The sequence below is a fragment of the Rhinopithecus roxellana genome, chromosome 20, assembly GCF_007565055.1.
Source record: "Rhinopithecus roxellana isolate Shanxi Qingling chromosome 20, ASM756505v1, whole genome shotgun sequence".
NCBI classification, from domain to species: Eukaryota; Metazoa; Chordata; class Mammalia; order Primates; family Cercopithecidae; genus Rhinopithecus; species Rhinopithecus roxellana.
The window spans coordinates 74,342,061-74,362,769 of NC_044568.1; the positions used below are offsets into that span (position 1 = coordinate 74,342,061).

Sequence of the window (20,709 nt, forward strand, 5' to 3'; positions counted from 1 at the left end):
TCTGTCCTTACTGGGTCACCTTGGCAAGTCATGTCAACTCCTTGAGCCTCAGTTTCCTCACCTGTGAAATGGAGCTAGACATAGGTAGTGGGTCCACAGCTTTGCAGGCATGACTAGGGGCAGGTGAAGACTGCGGACTCCCTGCCTCACATTGAAGGTGGTAGAAGCTGCAATTAGATCTAGATTTAGTTTACTCCAAGCCAAAAGGGGCATCACAAAACCCTCTGTCAGGATGGGCATCAGAAAGTCCCATGACCTGATAGGCGGAGCTGGCCCTATGTCCTTAAGAAAATGTGGAGTCCTTGCCCCGTCACCCTTGACACCGGCAAAGCCACTGCCCAAGTATCTGTGGATGATGGATGGCAGCGGGGCAGGTTAGACCGGGGATTTTCAACCAAGTGGGTCTTTTTGTTTGGGGTTTTTACAGACAGTCTCGCTCTGTCACCCAGGCTGGAGTGCAGTGGTGTGATCTCGGCTCATTGCAACCTTCTCTGCCTGGGTTCAGGCGATTCTCCTGCCTCAGCCTCCGGAATAGCTGGGATTATAGGCTCCCGCCACCATGCCTGGCTAATTTTTGTATGTTTGGTAGAGCCAGGGTTTCACCATATTGGCCAGGCTGGTTTGGAACTCCTGACCTCAAGTGATTCACCTGCCTCGGCCTCCCAAAGCGCTGGGATTACAGACATGAGCCACCGCGCCCGGCCCAACCAGGTGGTTTTGACCCCTCGGGGGACGTATGGCAGTGTCTGAAGATACTTTGTCACAAGTCTGGTGGTGGTAGAGGGAGGATGTTATTGGCATCTAGTGAAGAAGAGGCCAGGGCCGCTGCTGAGTGTCCTACGATGTGCAGGACATGTCCCCACAGCACAGAACTATCTGGCCCCACATGTCAGTAAGGTTCAGAAAGCCTGGGGGATCGCCTTCTCTGCTTCCACGAACACATATCCGTGTATTATGTTATCCTTGCTGCTGAGACTCCCTGGCGAGCATAAAGTTAGGATCAAGGGAGGTGTCTGATGTCTCACACTGCCCTTCCCAGCGATCTATGTGTGGCCTTAAGCTTAGCTACTTTAGACTTAGTTCCTCTTTTCTGGTGCCTGAAGCTGGTTTGGTGAGTCCAGCATTAATATTCTGACCACTGTCAGAAACAGGTGTGAGGAGGCTGGGCATGGTGGCTCACGCCTGTAATCCCAGCACTTTGGGAGGCCGAGGTGTGATCAGAAAATGGTGGTGGCTATTCCGTATCCTCAACATAGTGTGGATTCACGAGCCTGCATGTGTGATAAAACTGCACGGGACAAAATAAACACACACAAGTACAAGTAAAACGGGAAATGGAGCAAGATGGTTGCGTCAATGTCAATACCCTGCCGTGATGCTCTATACTAGAGTTTTGTAAGATGTTACCATTGGGAGAAATGGGGTAGCGAGTACACGAATCTATATTATTGTTTCTTTAACTGCATGTGAGTCTGGGATTATCCCAAAATAAAAGTGCTAATTTCTAAAAAGTACACACAGCATGGCAGTCCCCCATCCCAGGGATTCTGATTTAAGGGTCTAGCGGGGAGCCTGGGCATGTGCTTGAGTCCCCGACGTGAGTCCAGGGTACAGCGGGGCTGAGAGTCACTGTTGACATGGGCTGCAGGGTGGACAGGGCGAGATGGGCCCTGCCCGGGCAGACCTGTGTGTTGCTGGGTCCTTCCGGCTCTGATGCTCTGTGATAATCCGCCACTTTCTCTGCCATTTTCCTCCCAGAGAGCAAACACAGGTCTAGACTGAACGTCGCGTGGAGCTATCAATGACCCCGGGTCACTTCCATCTCCAGCACTGCAGGCTCTGCCAGCTGGCCCGACGGGGGTACAGGTGAGGGTCTTGGCTCAGACCAGGCCTGACTCCTGGGCCAGCCTGTAAAACAGGCCCTTCTGGGCCAGCAGCTGGGCCGGGCTGCCGCTCTCTGCCACCTGCCCCTTGTCCATGACCAGAACCCTGTGGGGGAGAGGGAGACAAAGAGGCTCTTTGGACACCAGCCCAGGCTCTCGGCAGCTGTGAGAGCCCAGTGTGTCTGCACTGAGGTTTTCTCCATAGAAGTCCTGCTTTCCGTGCAGCAACCTGGCCCTCACAGCTGGGTTGGAGGCGTGTGCTGGGCGCATGTCCTTGGGCAGCCTTCCCGCTTGGCATGTGTTCCCGGGCATCCCTCCCACTCTGGCCCCACTCAGGTCCCTTCCAGTTCTAACCAGGGCTGCCTCCGCTCACTTCCCCCACCGCGGCAGTGCTGCTGTGAAGGGCCGGCCGGGGCGGGGGCCTTACCGGGCACAGTCCATCACGGAGCGCAGGCGGTGCGCGATCAGCAGCACGGTGCACTGTGCAAACCAGCTCCCAAGCATGGCCTGCATCTGCAGCTCCGTGCCCGGGTCCACGGCAGCCGTAGCCTCGTCCAGGATGAGGATCTGGGTCTTCCGGAGAAGAGCACGTGCCAGACACAGGAGCTGTTTCTGGCCCACGCTGGAAATGATTGGGACAATGAGGTGGGATGTGCGTTTGTGGGCATGTGTGGGTGTGCCCAGAAACAGGTCCCTGAAACAGTGCAGGAGCGAGGTGGCTGTGTTCAGGCTTCCCCACACATGGGCTCTGCGGCCGCTTCCTGCCGTCTTTGAGCAGGCTGACTGTAGGCAGCTCATTCAAACCTTTTGTGCCTCAGATTCCCACCTGTGAAATGGCTATTTTCTTTTTTCTGTTTATGGTTATGTCTTTTTTTCTATTCTTTTCTTTTCTTTTCTTTTTTTTTTTTTTTTTTTTTGAGATGAAGTCTTGCTCTATCACCCAGGCTGGCGTTTTAACGGCATGATCTCAGCTCACTGCAACCTCCGCCTCCCGGTTCAAGCGATTTTTCTGCCTCAGCCTCCCAAGTAGCTGGAATTACAGTCATGCGCCACCATACCCGGCTAATTTTTTGTATTTTTTAAGTAGAGATGGGGTCTCACCATGTTGGTCTGGCTGGTCTCGAACTCCTGACCTCAGGTGATCCACCCACCTCGGTCTCCCAAAGTGCTGGGATTACAGGCATGAGCCACTGCGCCCTAGTAGTTCTATTTCTAGTTTTTTGAGAAATCCTCGTGCTATTTTCCATAGTGACGGTACTAATTTACATTTCCTTCATCAGCGAAAGCACAGCTTTGACTTCAGTCATGCCCTTGCAAACAAACCTACAATGACTCCCCACTGCTTCAAGAATGAAATGTACAGTCTTCCCAAGACATTCAAGGCCGGTGTTGAGTGGGCCTTAAATCTAGAGTGTACAACACCCGGGTGGGATTCCAGGCATGATCCACCACGCCTGGCCTGTGTATGGCTATTTCTAGTTCTACGTCTTTACCTTGTGCCAAACACATAAGTGCTTGTGTATATATTGACTCAATCCTCATAATGTCCACAAAGCAGATATTATTGTTCTCTTTTGAGAGAGGACGCAGATACACGGAAGCTCAGTGGCTTGACCAAGGTCTCAAGGCGGGTCTTCAGGTGGGTGCATAATTTGAACCCAAGTCCTCTGACCGCAGAGTCTGCGCTCCTAATGGGTCCGTCCTCATTGAATTGTGAAGACACGGCACATAAAAGTGTGTGGGGTTGTCACAGAGTAAGCCCTTGGCACGAAGTAGCACCGTCTAATTACAGGTGGAGAAGTTGAGATTCCAGGTCGTGAGGCCAGTGAGCCCCTGACTCAGGTGGGAAGGGGTCCCTGGGGGCCCAGCATGTCTGTCTTGCACCGTAAGCCCTTCCATGACACAGCATCCCTTTAGAGGATTAGAACCTACTATGGTCATGCAGGCGTTAGAGTGCCTGGGTTTTGTCCCGACCTCCCTACTTACAAGCTGTGTGACCCCAGGCAAGCCCCAGGCCTCCAATTCCAACTCTGTGAAATGACGTTTTCAGGACTGTGACTCAGGACTAAAATGAGTATGAACTGTTTCCTCTATGCCTGCCACTGTTTCAACAACTTTGTGCATATAATTCAATCCTTGCAAGGTAGGTAGGTGCTATTACTCCCACTTTACGGATGAGGAAACTGAGGCACAGGAGATGAGTAAGTTGCCCAAGATCCTACAGGGGGGCCTGGATTTGAGCCCAGGCAGTCTGTCACCTGTGTATACTCTCACCCACCAAGGAATGCTGCTTCTCTAGTGCTTGAAATTATTTGCTACCACAAGCACTTCTGACACCCTCAGGGTCAGAGGGGTTTATAAACCCAGAACACCTTGGTTTGGTTTTGTTTTGGGGGGGGGGGGGGTTTGAGACAGAGTCTTGCTCTGTCACCCAAGCTGGACTTCGGTAGCACCATCTCAGCTCACTGCAACTTCTGCCTCCCCGGTTCAAGTAATTCTCAGTGTCTCAGCCTCCCGAGTACCTGGGATTACAGGCATGTACCACCACACCTGGCTAATTTTTGTATTTTTAGTAGAAACAGGGCTTCACCATATTGGCCAGGCTGGTCTCGAACTCCTGACCTCAGGTGACCCACCCGCCTCGGCTTCCCATAGTGCTGGGATTCACTGTGCCCGGCCACCTTGTTTTTTTTAAAAGGCATATACCTGTACACCTATGTTCATAGTGGCATTGTTCAAAATGGCTAAGAGGTGGAAACAGCCTGGATATCTACTGGCAGATAACTGGATAAGCAAAATGTGGTCTATCCATGGAGTGGAAAGTTATTCAGTCTTAAAAAGGTAGAGAATCTGACACATGCTACAATGCGGATGACCCTTGAGGACATGATGCTATGTGAAATAAGCCAGTCACAAAAGGACAGATACTGTGATTCTGCTTCTATGCAGAGAGTAGTCACACTCATAGAGACAGAAAGGAGAATGCTGGTGACCAGCGGCTAGGGGAGGGGGACAAGGAGGGTTAGGGTTGCATGGGAACAGAGTTTTAGTTTTGTTACGTAACAGTGTGAACGTATCTAACACTATAGAAACTATGCACTGAAAAATGGGTGAGATGGGCCCGGCGTGGCAGCCCACACCTGTAATCCCAGCACTTTCGGAGGCCTATGCAAGTTCAAGTGTAGCCTGGGCAACATGGTGAAACCCTGTCTCTACAAAAAATAAAAAGATTAGCTGGCCGTGGCGGCTCACACCTGTAATCCCAGCTACTCGGGAGGCTGAGGTGGGAGGAATGCTTGAGCCTGGGAGGTGGAGGTTGCAGTGAGCTGAGACCTCACCACTGCACTCCAGCCTGAATGACAGAGGCAGACCCTGTCTCCAAAAAAAAAAAAAAAAAAAGTTTGAGATAGTAAATTTTGTGTGTATTTTTCCACACAACTTTTTGTTGTTGTTGAGATGGAGCCCAGGCTGGAGTGCAGAGGCGCAGTATAGGCTCACTGCAACCTTTGCCTCCCTGGCTCAAGCTTTCCTCCCACCTCAGCCTCCCAAGTAACTAGGACTACAGGCGCGTGCCACCATACCCGGCTAATACTGTTTTCCATAGAGATAAGCTCTTGCTGTGTTGCCCAGACTAGTCTCTAACTCCTGGACTTAAGCAATCCTCCTCCCTCAGCCTCCCAGAGTGCTGGGATTACAGGCATGAGTCACTGCATCCAGCCCACACTTGACATTTACCAAAAAAAAAGAAAAAAAGAAAAATTCCTGTTACTTATAGCCCCAGTGAGTGGTGGGGTGACCACCCGATATCAAACAATATTTTCATAGCAAAATAAATACTGAGCAAGAGTAATAAAGGCTATCAGTAGCCCTGTGTCAGTTGAGGTTGGGTTTTGCCACCAAATAAATATAGAAGGCTAATTTAATTTAGCGGGGGAAATCTTAGTATTCAGAGACTGTGTCAGAGCTTGGAATTGCACATAACAGACATGTGGTTATTAATATAATTGATAATCCTACTGGGGAAGGCATGGCCATCCCCTCCTCTCCCGCCTGCAGGTCCCGGCCACAGTGGGAAGACCATACCTCAGGTCCTCGCCTCGGTCGGCACACTTGTACTGCAGCTGGCCGGGCAGGCTGGCCACCAAGGCTTTGAGCTGCACAGTCTCCAGGGCTGCCCAGATAGCCTCGTCTGAGTGCTCCTGCAGCAGGTCAAGGTTCATCCGTAGAGAGCCAGGGAACAGGATGGGGTCCTGGTGGGGAGGGGCGGTGGGTCAGAGCAGGGCCCCACCATGCCTCCCACCTTTGCCCACCCCCTCCACCATCCTCACCTGGGGGATGACGCTGATCCTGGAGCGCAGTGTGTGCAGCCCCACGTGGGCAATGGGGACCCCGTCGATCCAGATCCCGCCCTCAGCTGCCTCCTGGAGCCGCAACAGCCCACTGGCCAGGGAGGACTTCCCGGCCCCTGTCCTGCCAACGATGCCCACCTGCCCGGGGTTGGGAGGAAAGGCCTGCTCTGACCAGAGGGCTCCTGGGCATTTTTGGGGGAGACGTTTCCACTGTACCCGAGATCTGTCTGTCCATCCCTCATTGTGTAAAGGTCCACCTTCCATCTCTCTATCTTTTCATTTGTCTACCTTTCTATATATCCACCCATCAGTCCATCCAGTTTTCCATCTGTGTTATTCTCTATCTTCCCCTTACCCTGATGTCTCTCTCCCATCTTTCTCCCCACCCTTCCTTTAGTTCCTCCATCTTTCCTCATCCTTCTATTTACACCTCTCCATCATCTCTTGTCCTTTCTTCCACTGTATCCTGTCCATCTGTCTGTCCATCCATCCATCCATCTCTTATCCTTTTTTCCACCCCATTCCCCTATTGACCTACCCATCCATCCACCCATCCATCCATCCATCCATCCATCCATCCATCCATCCATCATCCCGCCTCAATCCCATCCCTCCATCTCTCATTCTTCCATTCCATTCATCCATCCATTCATCTGTCTATCCATCTCTCATTTCTTCTTCCCTATTCATCCATCAATTCACTAATCCTTTCATTCATTTATTTTTTCTCCCATCCATCCATCCAGTCCCTCCTTCCCTCATCCATCCCTCCATTCATCCTCCATCCTATCCGTGTGTTCATTCTCTTATCCATCTCCCATTCTGTTATCCACCCTCCATTCTTCTCTCTCTTGCTACTGTTGCATCCTCAGTGTCTGACACATGCTGTGGGTTCAACATGATTTGTTTAATTCATGACTGAAACATGTGGGTCACCTCACTGTATGCCAGGCACATGTTTAGGCACTGGAAGTATAGAAATTAAAGAGTCCTTGCTCCAGTGTGCCCACCATCTGGTCTAGGAAACAGTGCAGTTGAGTAAATGTAATACAGTGTGATGAACAATGCTATTTGTTTTATTTATTTACTTATTTTTGAGATAGAGTCTTGCTCTATCACCCAGGCTGGAGTTCAGTGGCGCGATTTCGATTCACTGCAGCCTCCACCTCCCAGGGTCAAGCAGTTGTCCTGCTTCAGCCTCCCAAGTAGCTGGGACTACAGGTGCCTGCCACCACCCTCGGCTAATTTTTGTATATTTAGTAGAGACAGTGTTTACACCATGTTGGCCAGGCTGGTCTCAAACTCCTGGCCTCAAGTGATCCACCCACCTTGGCCTCCCAAAGTTCTGGGATTGCAGGTATAAACCATGGCACCCAACCAACAATGCTGTTTGTTACCAGCTCTGGACCTCTGGCAATTCAGGGAAGCAAGGTGGTGCTGCTCATGCTGCCTGGGATTTGATAGAAGTAATAAGAGAAGACCTCATGGAGGAAGGGATACTTGCATGGAAGCCTGAAGGATGAATAGGAGTTCAAGGAAGGGGAACACTCCAGGTGAACCACACTAAGTGGGTTTCCAGAACTGGAAGCTCATGGAACTCACAGCACCATGTGTCCCCCTGGACAAGAGGCAGCTGCTCCACAATGTTGGCTAAGCCCTGGCAGAGCAATGAGTGATGGGGGGGTGATGGGCAGGGTCTGGGGTGGGCAGAGCCTTGAATGCCAAGCTCAGAAATTCAGACTTTACCCCAAGGGAAGCTGGAACTAGTAGAAGGTTTTGAGCAGGGGAATGACATGCAGTGTCATTCATGCTGATAAAGGTCAGGATGGCTGGGCGTGGCGGTTCATGCCTGTAGTCTCAGCACTTTGGAAGGCCGAGGGGAGTGATTGAGGTCAGGAGTTTGAGACCAGCCTGGCCAACATGGTGAAACCCTGTCTCTACTAAAAATACAAAAATTAGCCAGGTATAGTGGTGCGCACCTGTAATCCTAGCTACTCAGGAGCCTGAGGCAGGAGAATCACTTGAATCTGGGAGGCGGAGGTTGCAGTGAGCTAACTGCACTCCAGCCTGGGCAACAGAGTGAGACTGTCTCAAAAAAAAAAAAAAAAAAAAAAAAAAAAAAAAAAAAAAATTTATATCTCTCTCTTTCTCACAGGAGAGCAGATTGGAGCTGGTGAGACAGGATCCACTGTTTATTAGGGGACAAGGAGGGGACAGGGAGGAAGCCTCTGTAGGTTCAGAGAGAGGGAGGAAAGGGATCAGTGAAGGGGCTTGATGAGGCATCTGTAAAATGGGATAGTATTAGCACCTCCCTTATGGGGTTGTTGTGAGAGTGAAAATGCAAATAGTAAAAGCATTAGTAAACATTTCTGGAGCACTTTGCATGAGCTAAGCATGTTCTATGTGTTAAACTTCACAACAACTCAAAGATCAATATTACCAGTCCCAATTTACAGATGGGAAAACTGAGACTGATCTATGAAGTGCTTTTCCCAACGTCTCCCACCCCAAAGCAAATACCCCATTTGTGCAAACTGGAAAATGTACTTGGAGCATTTAACACACTGCCCAGCACATATTAGGAGCTGGGTTAACATTAAAGGAAGAAGGAAGTCAGGGAGTTGCTTCCTCATCTGGGGACACCAAGGTGGATGAGGCAGTCACCAGATGGAAGCAGGTTTGGGGAAGGCAAGGAGTTCATTTTAGGGGGTAATGGTTCTGAAAGCTAGGGGACCTGAGGTGGGGACATTGTGAAGGTAGCTGGTGTCCAGGGTTTAGGGCCTTGCTCCTGGAGTCCTTTGGCCTGAACTCCATGAAGAGGACATTGTGAGAGAACCACTCACCTTCTCTCCTGCGTGGATCTTGAAGGACACGCCCTGCACAGCCAGTGGGAGCTCAGGTCGGTATCTCAGCCCAAAGTCCCGGAACTCAATCTGCCCGCCATGAGGCCAGGGGGGCTGAGCTGCACATGTGGGCAGCCTCCAGGGAGCCTGGAGCAGGAGGGGGAACTGAGTCAGAGGAGCCTTCCTCTAAGACTTTGCACAAGATGGCCCACCTTTCTCAGCTTCAGTTTTCTCTTCTGCGAAATGGACATAGTTATTGCAATTTTACAGGGTTGTTATGGGAATCCAACAAGAGAGGGTATGGACTATGTCAATGCTAAAAATGGTGGTGGCTACTTTTAGTCTATTTTATTGCTATTGTTAGCCACTGTTTATTATAAAATCATCTATTTTTCTATAGTGGGAGCAGACATTTCTCTCTGTCTTTGCGAAAGGACATGGCGGTGCAGTAGGAAGACCAATGCTGCCTTTTGCTATTCCTGTCACCTTGAACAGATCATTCTACCCTCTTGAGTCTTGGTTTTCCAATCTGGGAAACAGAGTTAATAAGAGCAGTGAACATGTATTGAGTGTCTGCAATGGACCAGAGACTCTACTAAATCATTTATTTGCAGGATCTCATTTGATCCTCCCAGTAAACTCAATGCTGTTATGTTGGTTACTGCTATACTGCTGTTCTCATCCTTTCTTCCACCCCATCCCATCCATCCATTCATCCATCCATCTCTTATCCTTTTTCCACCCCATCCCACCCATCCATCCATCTGTCCATCTGTCTGTCCGTCCATCTCCAATCCCATCCCTTCATCTCTCATTCTTCCACCCCATTCCATCCATCCATCCATCCATCCATCCATCCATCCATCCATCCATTCATCCGTCCATCCATTCATCCGTCCATTCATCTATCCATCCATCCATCCATCCGTCCATCTGTCTGTCTGTCCATCTCCAATCCCATCCCTCCATCTCTCATTCCACCATCCACCCCACCATTCCATCCATCCAGCCACCATCCACCATCCATCCATCATCCATCCTCCATTCAGCATCCGTCCAGTCATTCATCAATCCATCCATCCATCCATCCATCACTGCATCCATCCATCCATCATCCAATCCATCCCATCCATCCATCTCCATCTTCACCACCATCCATCCATCCATCCACATCCATCCCATCCATCCCCATCCATCAGCCATCCATCCATTCCAATCCATCCAATCCATCCACATCCATCTCCTCCATCCACCATTCATCCATCCAGTCCATCATCCATCCATCCATCCATCCATCCCATCATCCATCCATCCATCTATCATCCATCATCCATCCATCCATCCATCCATCCACCACCATCCATCCATCCATCCAGCCATCTATCAGCCATCCATCCATCCATCCATCCAATCCATCCATCCATCCATCATCCATCCATACCATCAATCCATTCATCTCCATCTATCCATCCGTCCGTCCGTCCGTCCGTCCGTCCGTCCGTCCGTCCATCCATCCATCCATCCATCCATCTATCCATCCATCCATCCATCCATCCATCCATCCATCCGTCCATCTATCCATCTATCTCTCATCATTTCTTCTACCCTATTCATCAATCAGTTCTTCCCTATTCTATTACTGTAATGTTACTGTTATGTTGCTATCACACTATATCATGTTGCTGTTTTGTTACCGTTGCATTTCTGTGTTGCTGTTCTGTCCTTACAATGCTACTATACTGTTGCTGTTTTGTTACTGTGACATTGCCACGTTGCTATTCTGTTACCGTAATTTCGGTTATTTTGCTGGAATGTTGCCATCATGTTACTATAATGTTGCTGTTTTGTTACTGTTACATTGCCATGTTGCTATTCCATTACTATATTAAAACCATGTTGCTGGGATGTTGCTGCCTGTTATGATGTTGCTGTTGTGTTTCTACTACATTGTCATGTTGCTGTTCTGTTTCTATCATGTTACTAAAATGTTGCTATTATGTTACTATTACATTGCTATGTTGTGGTTGTATTGCCGGAATGTTACCATCATGTTGCTATCATGTCTGTGTTATATTACTATTACACTGCTATGTTGCTATTCTGGTACTGCAATGTTGTGGTTATGTTGCTGTTACATTACTATTACATTGCTGTTGTGTTACTGTCATGTTCTGGAATATTGCCATTGTGTTACTATGGTGTTGCAGCTATGCTGCTATTGCAGTGCTGTTCCTCATGGTCCCCTGCCACTCCCATAGGTGACCTGCTTTCCTCAGGCTCAGAGGCAAAGGAACCAAGATTTGGCCTGGCTCCAGACCTTATGCTCCTAACCATTGCTGCCACCGAGTCTGTGACTCTGACCTATAGAGGTAGGGGTTGAGTCAGGGGAGAAGAGGATACAAACTCCAAAGCCTGTAGCAGATGTCAACAGGGACTCATTGCCGCCCCCCACCATCAACAATATGTCCCTGCTGGGAACCCCTCCCCACCTCCCGCCCATCACCTCCTTGGGCGTCCAGGCATAGTCCTGCATCCGCTCCACTGACACGATGCTGTTCTCTAGGTCTGTCCAGTTGCGAACAACCCACTGCAGCGTCTGGGTCACCTGGTGCAAGAAAGCATCTCTGGCTGGGTTCGGCAAGGCCACTTGAGGGCTTGCAACAGCCCCGCTGGTTTCCCAACCTTTGCTGCGAGGCCAGACACAGGGGAGTAAAGAAGGGAGGCAGGAATGGGGCAGTCTGAGGACCTGGGCCCAGGGGACTGGGATTTGGATGCAACCAGCTGGTCCCTCCCTTCCTTCAGTAGAACCAGAGCATGCAAAGCAAAGAGCAGCCCTCAGACATCAGCCTGTACAAACTGGCTTGATGCAGGTGAGACAGGATCAGAGACAGTGTGTGGCCCTCCCGAGGACATCCAGCAGGACCGAGGCCCGCTGATGCCTTTCTGACAGCTTCCCCACAGCAACCGTTGGCCACCAATTTCCCATGACACTTGGAACCACTCCACGCTCCTCCCTATGAACCATGACCGGCTCTAGTCCTGCCATCCCATCCCCAACCTTGTCTCCCAGCATCCTTGCCTTCACCCACCCTCTCTGGCCACACCCGCCTTCCTGCTGTTCCTCTAACACACCAGGGATGAACCTTCAACTCCCAGGCCTCACTTCCTCCTAAGTCACCTCCTCAGAGAGGCTTTCCTGGATGCAGGAGGAAAATGCCTCAACCGCCACCCAACATGCTCCGGCCTCTTGCTTCATCCTGAAGCTTAGAAGCCTTGACTGTAAAATGAGGATAATAACAGTGCCTCTCTGATGGGGTTTGTGGGCAGTATTGAGTGAGTTAATATTTATAAAGTTCTCATGCACAGTGGCTCATGCCTGTAATCCCAGCTTTTTTGAAGGTGAAGGTGGGAAGATTGTTTGAACCCAGGAGTTGGAGGCTGCAGTGGGCTGTGATCACACCACTGCACTCCAGTCTGGGTCAAGGAGTGAGACCTTGTCTCAAAACAAAACAGCCGGGCATGGTGGCTCACACCTATAATCTCAGCATTTTGGGAGGCTGAGGCAGGTAGACCACTTGAACCTAGAGTTTGAGACCAGGTTGGGCAACATGACGAAACTGTTTCCACCAAAAAAAAAAAAAAAAAAAAAAAGAAATTAGCCAGGCATGGTGGTGCATGCCTATAGGCCCAGCTAATTGGGAAAGTGAGGTGGGAGAATCCTTTGAGCCTGGAGATGGAGGCTGAAGTGAGTCAAGATCATGCCACTGCACTCAAGCCTGGGTAACAAAATGAGATCCTGTCTCAAACAGCAGCAACAACAAACCAAAATGAACAAAAATGTATAGAGCTCTTAGAATAATGCCTCCTCCATAACAAATGCTTATGAATGTGTATATATATATATATATATATTCATAGATATCATGAACTGACATTACATACTGTTATTAATAGTTAACAAAAAGTGGCCAGGTGTGGTGGCTCATGCCTGTAATCCCAGCACTGTGGGAGGCTAAGGTGGGTGGATCAGTTGAGCTCAGGAGTTGGAGACCAGCCTGGCCAACATGGCAAAACCCCGTCTCTACTAAAAATATTAAAAATTAGCCAGGCATAGTGGCTCACACCTGTAATTCCAGCAACTTGGGAGGTTGAGACATAAGAACTGCCTGAACCCAGGAGGCAGAGGTTGCAGTGAGCTGAGATTGCACCACTGCACTCCAGCCAGAGTGAAAGAGAGACTGTCTTCAAAACAAAACAAAAGTTAACAATGCACTAGAAATGTCCTCCACAGGATATGCTTTGTCTCAACTAGTCTTTATAACATCAGAAGTGATGGGATTACTGGCCTGTTTTTCCAAGAAGCACGCTGAGACTCCACGAGGAAAGACTCTTGCCCAGGGTTGCAAGTTCACTTCAGCTGAGTCCCTCGGTGGAGGGACTCCAGACACCTTGGTGGTTTGGACACAGGGTCTTCGAAGGTCCTACTAGCAGGGGTCTGATGCTCTCTGCCTCTGTCTGTCCCTCAAGCCCAGTTTGGGGGTATGGGGAGTACCTGGAGGGCAGCAGAGACAGAGAAGCCCACGAGGCCGGCGCTGAGGTGGGCTTTGCTCAGCACAGCACACGTGGCAGCCGCAAACACCAGGCCATTTCCCAGGAGCTCCACATTGGCCGCAAGCCACCTGCAAAGGGAGGCGACAGCAGGGTGAGTGGGTACTCTCATCTGCAGGGAGATGCTTCTCTGGGCACAAGGACTGGTCATCACACCCGCTTCGTACCCACAGGGGTCCCAGCAGTGGGCTCCACATGCAAGGCCCCACGCAGGCTCAGGGAGTAGAGGACGATGACACTGTCCTGTCTCAACTGAGCCCAGCTTAGGGTCTGGGGTACAATTGGTGTTCCGTAGAGCTTCCCTATGTGGCTGCTTTTCTGTCCCTGGAATTTGCCAAGCCATGTCCACCTGCCATTCCCCTGCCCTGACCCATGGCCTCCATGGTTTGGCTCTGTGTCCCCACCCACATCTCATCTCGAATTGTAATCCCCACATGTGGAGGGAGGGATCTGGTGGGAGGTGACTGGATCACGGGGGCAGTTTTCCCCATGTTGTTCTCTTGATAGTGAGTTCTCACGAGATCATATGGCATAAAAGGGGGCGGCAGTTCCCACCTCGCACTCTCTCTCTCCTGCTGCCATGTAAGATGTGCCTTGCTTCCCTTTCCACCATGATTGTAAGTTTCCTGAGGCCTCTCCAGCCACGTGAAACTGTGAGTCAATTAAACCCTCCTTTCCTTATAAATGACCCAGTCTCAGGTAGTTCTTTATAGCAGTGTGAAGACGGACTAATACACAGCCCCAGGTGGCTGGGGACCTGAGATGAAAGGAAAAAGGACTTCACGTGTATTGAGTGCCTAGTTTGTACTTAACCCTCTCCACACTCTGGTACCACAATGCTTGGATTCAAATCCTGGCTCTGCCAGCATCAGCTGGGTGAACTTGAACAAGTTTCCAAACCTCTCTGTGCCTAGGATTTATCATCTATAAAACAGTTTCTGCCTGGCAAAGCTGTTAGCAGAATTAAATACATTAATCTACATAGATTGCTCAGAACAGTGCCAGGCATGCAATAAGCACGTTGCAAGTCTTACCTATGAGTATCTGTATTTAATCCTCATATCCACTACATTAACATGATCCCAGTTTGACAAATGAAGCTCAGAGAGGTTATGTAACTTGCCTGAAATCAACCAGCTGGTAAGTGGCAGAGCTGGGATTTGAATCTGTGTCTATTTGTGCTTAAAGCTTATGTTCTTGTTCTTGCTTAGTACCTAAAGATGGCTGAGGATGCTTATATGGCTGCTTTATCACCAAGGCAAAAGAGGCTGATCCAGTTGCCTGGCAACAGAAGCTTCTTCCTATACCCCCCGCCTACCTGCTGTTGAGAATCTCTCGGCCATGTTCCATCTGCCCACAGTGAGAACCGATAGACTGCCTGTGGGATCTAGCCTCAACTATGTCCCTGACTCTCTGGGTGACCTCTCTAGCCATATAATACGACCTCAGGTCTCACCCTGTAAGGATATGGATGAATTGCAAGGTCTTCTCTGCCCTGGCTCTTCCTACCTGTCAGCCACCAGTCGCGGGAAACTGATCCTCTGGCTTTCATCTACGCGAGCATTGTTCTGAGCCACAAAAGGGGCCTGGGTTCGGAACGCCCGGACCACTGTGCTGCCCTGGAACGTCTCAGCCATGTGCGAGCAGACAGATGAGTAGCTGGCTGACTCCAAGCGTCTCAGCTGGCATGAGCTAACCACATACAGGCTCTGAGAAGGATGGATGGGAGAGGGGAGAGGAGAAGCCACAGACATAGAAAGGTAGTTTCCAGAAGCACGGAGAGCCCCAAGTACAGGATTCCAGACCAGGGTCTGTTACCAGCTTGCTGAGTGACCTTGGGCTAGTTGCCTGACCTCTCTGGGTTCTCATGTCCTTGCAGAATCAGAGTTCTATGGTTTTTTTGAAAATCACCTGGGAAACTTCAAAAACCTCTAATGCCCCACCCCAGAATGACTGAATCAGAATCTCTGGCAAAGTCACCTTGACTTTGATGCTGTTTAAATAGCCTTCCATATGATTCCAATGGACAGCCAGGGTTGAGAAACCACCAATTCAGTTTAAGTGTCTCACTTCCCAGCACTGAGGTCGACTCCTTCATTTAGGGATGGTCATTGGGAGAACAAAACTGAAAGGTGCAATGAAGGCAGTTGGCCAAGTCAGTTTCACTCATGTAACCCAAGAGTTACGTGCCAGGTGATGCACAGGAAACGTGTGTTATTTGGTTTGCAGCTGCAGGTTGGGCGCAGCTGGCAGACAGGCAGGCAGGGAGGAACTGAATTTGCTGAACACCCAACTGTGTGTGCCAGGCTTTTTACACAGTGTCTCATTCATTGCAGAGTGAGCATTCGCGTCATTCACCAGTTAGTGGTGAGAACATCCGAGGCTCGGGGGATTCAGCAGCTGTCCTGAGCGCCACAGTAAGTGACAGAGCCTGGATTTCTCTTGACTATAAAGCTTGAGACTGAAACAGCCCATCCTCGGAGTCAAGTGAACTTAGAGAAGACCTGGGACAGTTGTCGGGGACGTGGTAGCCATGGGTGTTGGTTTTTGTTGTTTGAGATGGAGTCTCACTCTGTCGCCCAGGCTGGAGTACAGTGGCACAATCTCAGCTCACTGCAACCTCTGCCTCCCGCGCTCAAGCAATCCTCCTACCTCAGCCTCCCAAGAAGGTGGGATTACAAGCATGCACCACCACACTGGCTAATTTTTTGTATTTTTAGTAGAGATGGGGTTTTGCCATGTTGACCATGCTGGTCTCGAACTCCTGACCTCAAGTGATCTGCCCACCTCAGCCTCCCAAAGTGCTGTGATTAGAGGTGTGAGCCACCATGCCTAGCCCTAGCCATGGTTTTTTATCTGACTACCATGTTTTCTTCTGCTCTACTTCTAGTTTCCTGTAGGAAAGGGCTGTGTTGAGGTGCTGTCAATCATGGGACCTGATCAGAGAGATGGTCACATGATGCATCCTAGCCTATCAGAGTCTACTATCCATTCAGTTACTGTGATGAGTTCAGAGATGGACACATGATCCACAGAGGGCCAATCAGAACCTTCCCTGGGATTAATATATGTCTACTGAGCTGGAGAAATGTTTTTTGCATGTTGAGTTGCTAAGGTGAGATGATATGATGGCTAGTGGCCATCAGACCTGCCCTGGAAAGAGAGCATATACAAAATTAGACCAAACAGAGGTAAGCCAGTGGTTCCTAAACATTTGTGTGCATCAGAATTACTTGGAGGGGTAATAAAAACCTAGATTCATGGGCCGAACCACATAGTATCTGAGTCAGTAGTCTTGGGCTGAGGCCTAAGAACGTACATTGCTAACTAGTCCCCAGGTGATACTACTGCTGGTCCTGGGGCCACACTTTGAGAAGCACTGAGTGAAGATATGGAGAGAGTCACTGTGTCCTGATGACAGCTGGGCCCATGCCCCCTAGGAAATGTAAGCCATTAAATTCTCTTCTTCTGGTTAAGCTAATTTTAGCTGGTCTCTGATCCCAGCAATTGAATGAATCTAGCTTTATATAATAGCCTTTGAGAAGTTGCAATGCCTCTTTGGCTTCCAGATAATTGGAGAGGAAGAAATTACAGCAGGATAAAAACATTACACATGAAGAACTCTGACCCTTAATATTTAACTGCACCATGAGGCACAGTGAGTGGCTCATGCCCTGTAATCCCAGAACTTTGGGAGGCCAAAGTGGGAGGATCACTTAAGGCTGGGAATTTGAGACCAGCCTGGGCAACACGGCGAGACACGTGTATCAAAAAAAATAAATTTAAAAATTAGCCAGGCATCGTGGCACTGCCTGTAGTCCCAGCTACTGGAGAGGCTGAGGTAGGCGGATCACTTAAGCCCAGGAGTTCAAGGCTGCAGTGAGCTATGATAACCTATTGCACTTCAGCCTTGGCAGGAGAGCAAGATTCTGTCTCTCTAAAAAAAGAGAACTTTGATGTGAACATTTAGAGACAGAGACTAGTGGAGATATCAGAAAGACTGTAGTGTGTCTGTCCCTGGGAATTCTAGGAACATCCCCTAGATGTCCAGCTGGGTGAAACCTCATATATGGAGTCTTCCCCAGAGACAGGGGACTGGCTGAGTTGACCCCAGCTGGTCCCAGAAGCCTCCCTGACCTCTCCATACCTGAAACCCAGCGTAGAGGAGAAACAGTGGCAGGATGGCCACAATGGCCAGTGGAGTAGTCACTGCCACCACCAGGCTGACCTCCAGGAGTCCGAAGGCATACATCAGCAGGGACCGGAGTTTGTCTGGAATGTCCACATCAACCGTGTCTGTCTCCTTGGAGAAGCGGTTCAGCAGGTTGCCGATGGGCGTCCGCTCAAAGAAGCTGATGGGCGATCGCACCACATCCCACAGGAGCCTCTGGAAGAGCAACCTGGATGCCCGGACCCCACCTAGGAGCACCGCAGCCATGGACGCAAACAGCCCAATGGCTGGGGAGGGAGAGGAGGTAAGAGCATAAAGGCGGGAGACCCTCAGGACCGCCCTGTGGGGCCTTGCGCAGGTCTCTCCCGCTACCCCATGGTGGACATCTTATGGCTTGGCCACCCTGATTGTTATTTTTTTTTTGAGACAGGGTCTCACTCTGTCACCCATGTTGAAGTACAGTAGCATGATGATGGCTCATTGCAGCCTTGACCTCCTGCACTCAGGCGATCCTCCCGCCTCAGCCTCTGAGTAGCTGGGACCACAGGTGTACGCCACCATGCCGGCTAGTTTTGGGTATTTTTTTGTAGAGATGGGATCTTGCTATGCTGCCCAGGCTGGTCTCGAACTCCTGAGATCAAGTGATCTGCCTGCCTTGGTCTCCCAAAGTGCTGAGATTACAGGTATGAGCCACTGCACCTGTACCCTGCTTGTTTCTTGATGTAATGGGTTGAAGAGTGTCCTCCCAAATTAATTTGGGATGGGTCCTAAATTCTGTGACTGCCATTTATATAAGACTACTAGAGGATACTCAGAGACACAGCAGGAGACATGAAGATGGTGACACAGATGGGAGGGCACATATACAAGCCAAGGAATGCCAGAGACTGCCGGCAACCACTGCAAACCAGGAGAAAAGCATGGGACGTTTTCTCCCTCAGAATCTCCACAAGGGGCTGGGCACAGTGGCTCATGCCTGTAATCCCAGCACTTTGGGAGGCCAAGGCAGGTGGATCACCTGAAGTCAGGAGTTTGAGACCAACCTGACCAACATGGTGAAACCCTACTAAACCCTACTCTCTACTAAAAATACAAAAATTAACTGGGCGTGTTGTCAGGCACCTATAGTCCCAGCTACTCAGGAGGCTGAGGCAGGAGAAATACTTGAACCTGGGAGGCGGAGGTTGCAGTGAGCCATGAGCCAAGATCGTGCCATTGCACTCCAGCCTGGGTGACAGAGCAAGACGCCATCTCAAACAAACAAACAAACGAAAAAAAAAAAAAAAAACCCTCCACAATGAGTGAATGCTGCTGACACCTTCATTTTAGACTTCAGGCCTCAGAACTGCGACAGAACAAATTTCAATAGTGCTAGGTTTCCAAGTTTGTGGAAACTTGTTTGGCAGTAGCCCTATGAGAGAAATGTACATCCTTCCTCCCAATGCTAATCTATACGCCTGGGGTGGGGCTAACTTCTCCTCTGGGGAGGGGCAAATTTCACCCATGGCCAATCCAAACCACTGCAATAGGTTCAGGGATGAACGCATAACCCAAGTCAGACCAGTGACAGGGAGACCTGGGACTTCACTAGAACTTTTGGAAAAGTGGTACTGGGTGGTCGGAGGTGGCCAGGCTGGAGCTGTGGAATATCATCTTACCGCCAGGGGGAGCAGCTGAACTGGACAGGAAGCTGTCCCAGAGGAGGGAAATGAAGCCATTTCTTGTTTGGACCACTGCATCCAGGCATACCTGAAGCCAGAAATCTATGGATGCTGGTCCTAAGAGTCAATCAATTCTCTTGTTGCTTAAACCACTTTGAATTGGAGCTGAATTTGTTTATTTTCAGACAGAGTCTTGCTGTGTCACCCAGGCTGGAGTGCAGTGGCACAATCTCTGCTCACTGCAACCTCCACCTCCCAGGTTCAAGCGATTCTCCTGCCTCATCCTCCCAAGTAGCTGGGATTATAGGCATTGACACCACGCCTGGCTAATTTATATATATATATTTTTTGAGACGGAGTCTCGCTCTGTCGCCCAGGCTGGAGTGCGGTGGCCGGATCTCAGCTCACTGCAAGCTCCGCCTCCCAGGTTTACGCCATTCTCCTGCCTCAGCCTCCAGAGCAGCTGGGACTACAGGCGCTCGTCACCTCGCCCGGCTAGTTTTTTGTATTTTTTTTAGTAGAGACGGGGTTTCACTGTGTTAGCCAGGATGGTCATGATCTCCTGACCTCGTGATCCGCCCGTCTCGGCCTCCCAAAGTGCTGGGATTACAGGCTTGAGCCACCGCGCCCAGCCAATTTTTATATTTTTAATAGAGACGGGGTTTCACCATGTTGGCCAGGCTGGTCTTGAACTCCTGACCTCAAGTGATCTACCCACCTTGGCCTCCCAAAGTGCTGGGATTACAGGCATGAGCCACCGTGTCTGTCCTGGAGCTGAATTTTTTATTGTTTGTATTCAAGAGTCATAACCAGTTTCTCTCTCTCAGCTCCCGTCTCTCCATCTTTAGGGGAGAGTAAGACTTGCCCTTAGCTATCAAATGAGGGATGGAAGTGGAAGGATTTTGAAGGGGCTATTTGCCACCCAAATGAGGATGTGGGTTAATTCCAGGACTCAGCTGACTCTGACAATTCCTAATTTCCTCTTGGTTAAGTAACCATTCGCCTTGAGTATTCCACTGTACATGCAGTTGTGGTGAGTAGGGGTACAGATTCTTAGGACTAGAAGAGTCCTCAAATTCAGGCCTGGTGCGCCCCATTTCACAGAGGAGGGAACAGGCTCACAGCATTTGGGTGATGTGGTCAAGGTCACCCAGTGAATGAAGACGAATCAACATGGAAACGAGGCAACTGTCC

The 20,709-nt window shown here is 49.9% G+C and overlaps 1 protein-coding gene across 1 annotated transcript in view; it reads right to left on the minus strand.

The window, feature by feature from the left end:
- Window positions 1–1,317: 1,317 nt before the first annotated feature.
- ABCC6 (ATP binding cassette subfamily C member 6) overlaps window positions 1,318–20,709 on the minus strand; it is a 77,227-nt gene continuing 57,835 nt past the window's right edge. The window contains 9 exon segments of the mRNA XM_010370858.2: window positions 1,318–1,989; window positions 2,311–2,505; window positions 5,967–6,133; window positions 6,212–6,370; window positions 9,076–9,222; window positions 11,579–11,680; window positions 13,628–13,754; window positions 15,193–15,392; window positions 17,831–18,141. Coding sequence (XP_010369160.2) covers window positions 1,881–1,989; window positions 2,311–2,505; window positions 5,967–6,133; window positions 6,212–6,370; window positions 9,076–9,222; window positions 11,579–11,680; window positions 13,628–13,754; window positions 15,193–15,392; window positions 17,831–18,141 — 1,517 coding nt within the window. The 3' untranslated portion in view covers window positions 1,318–1,880.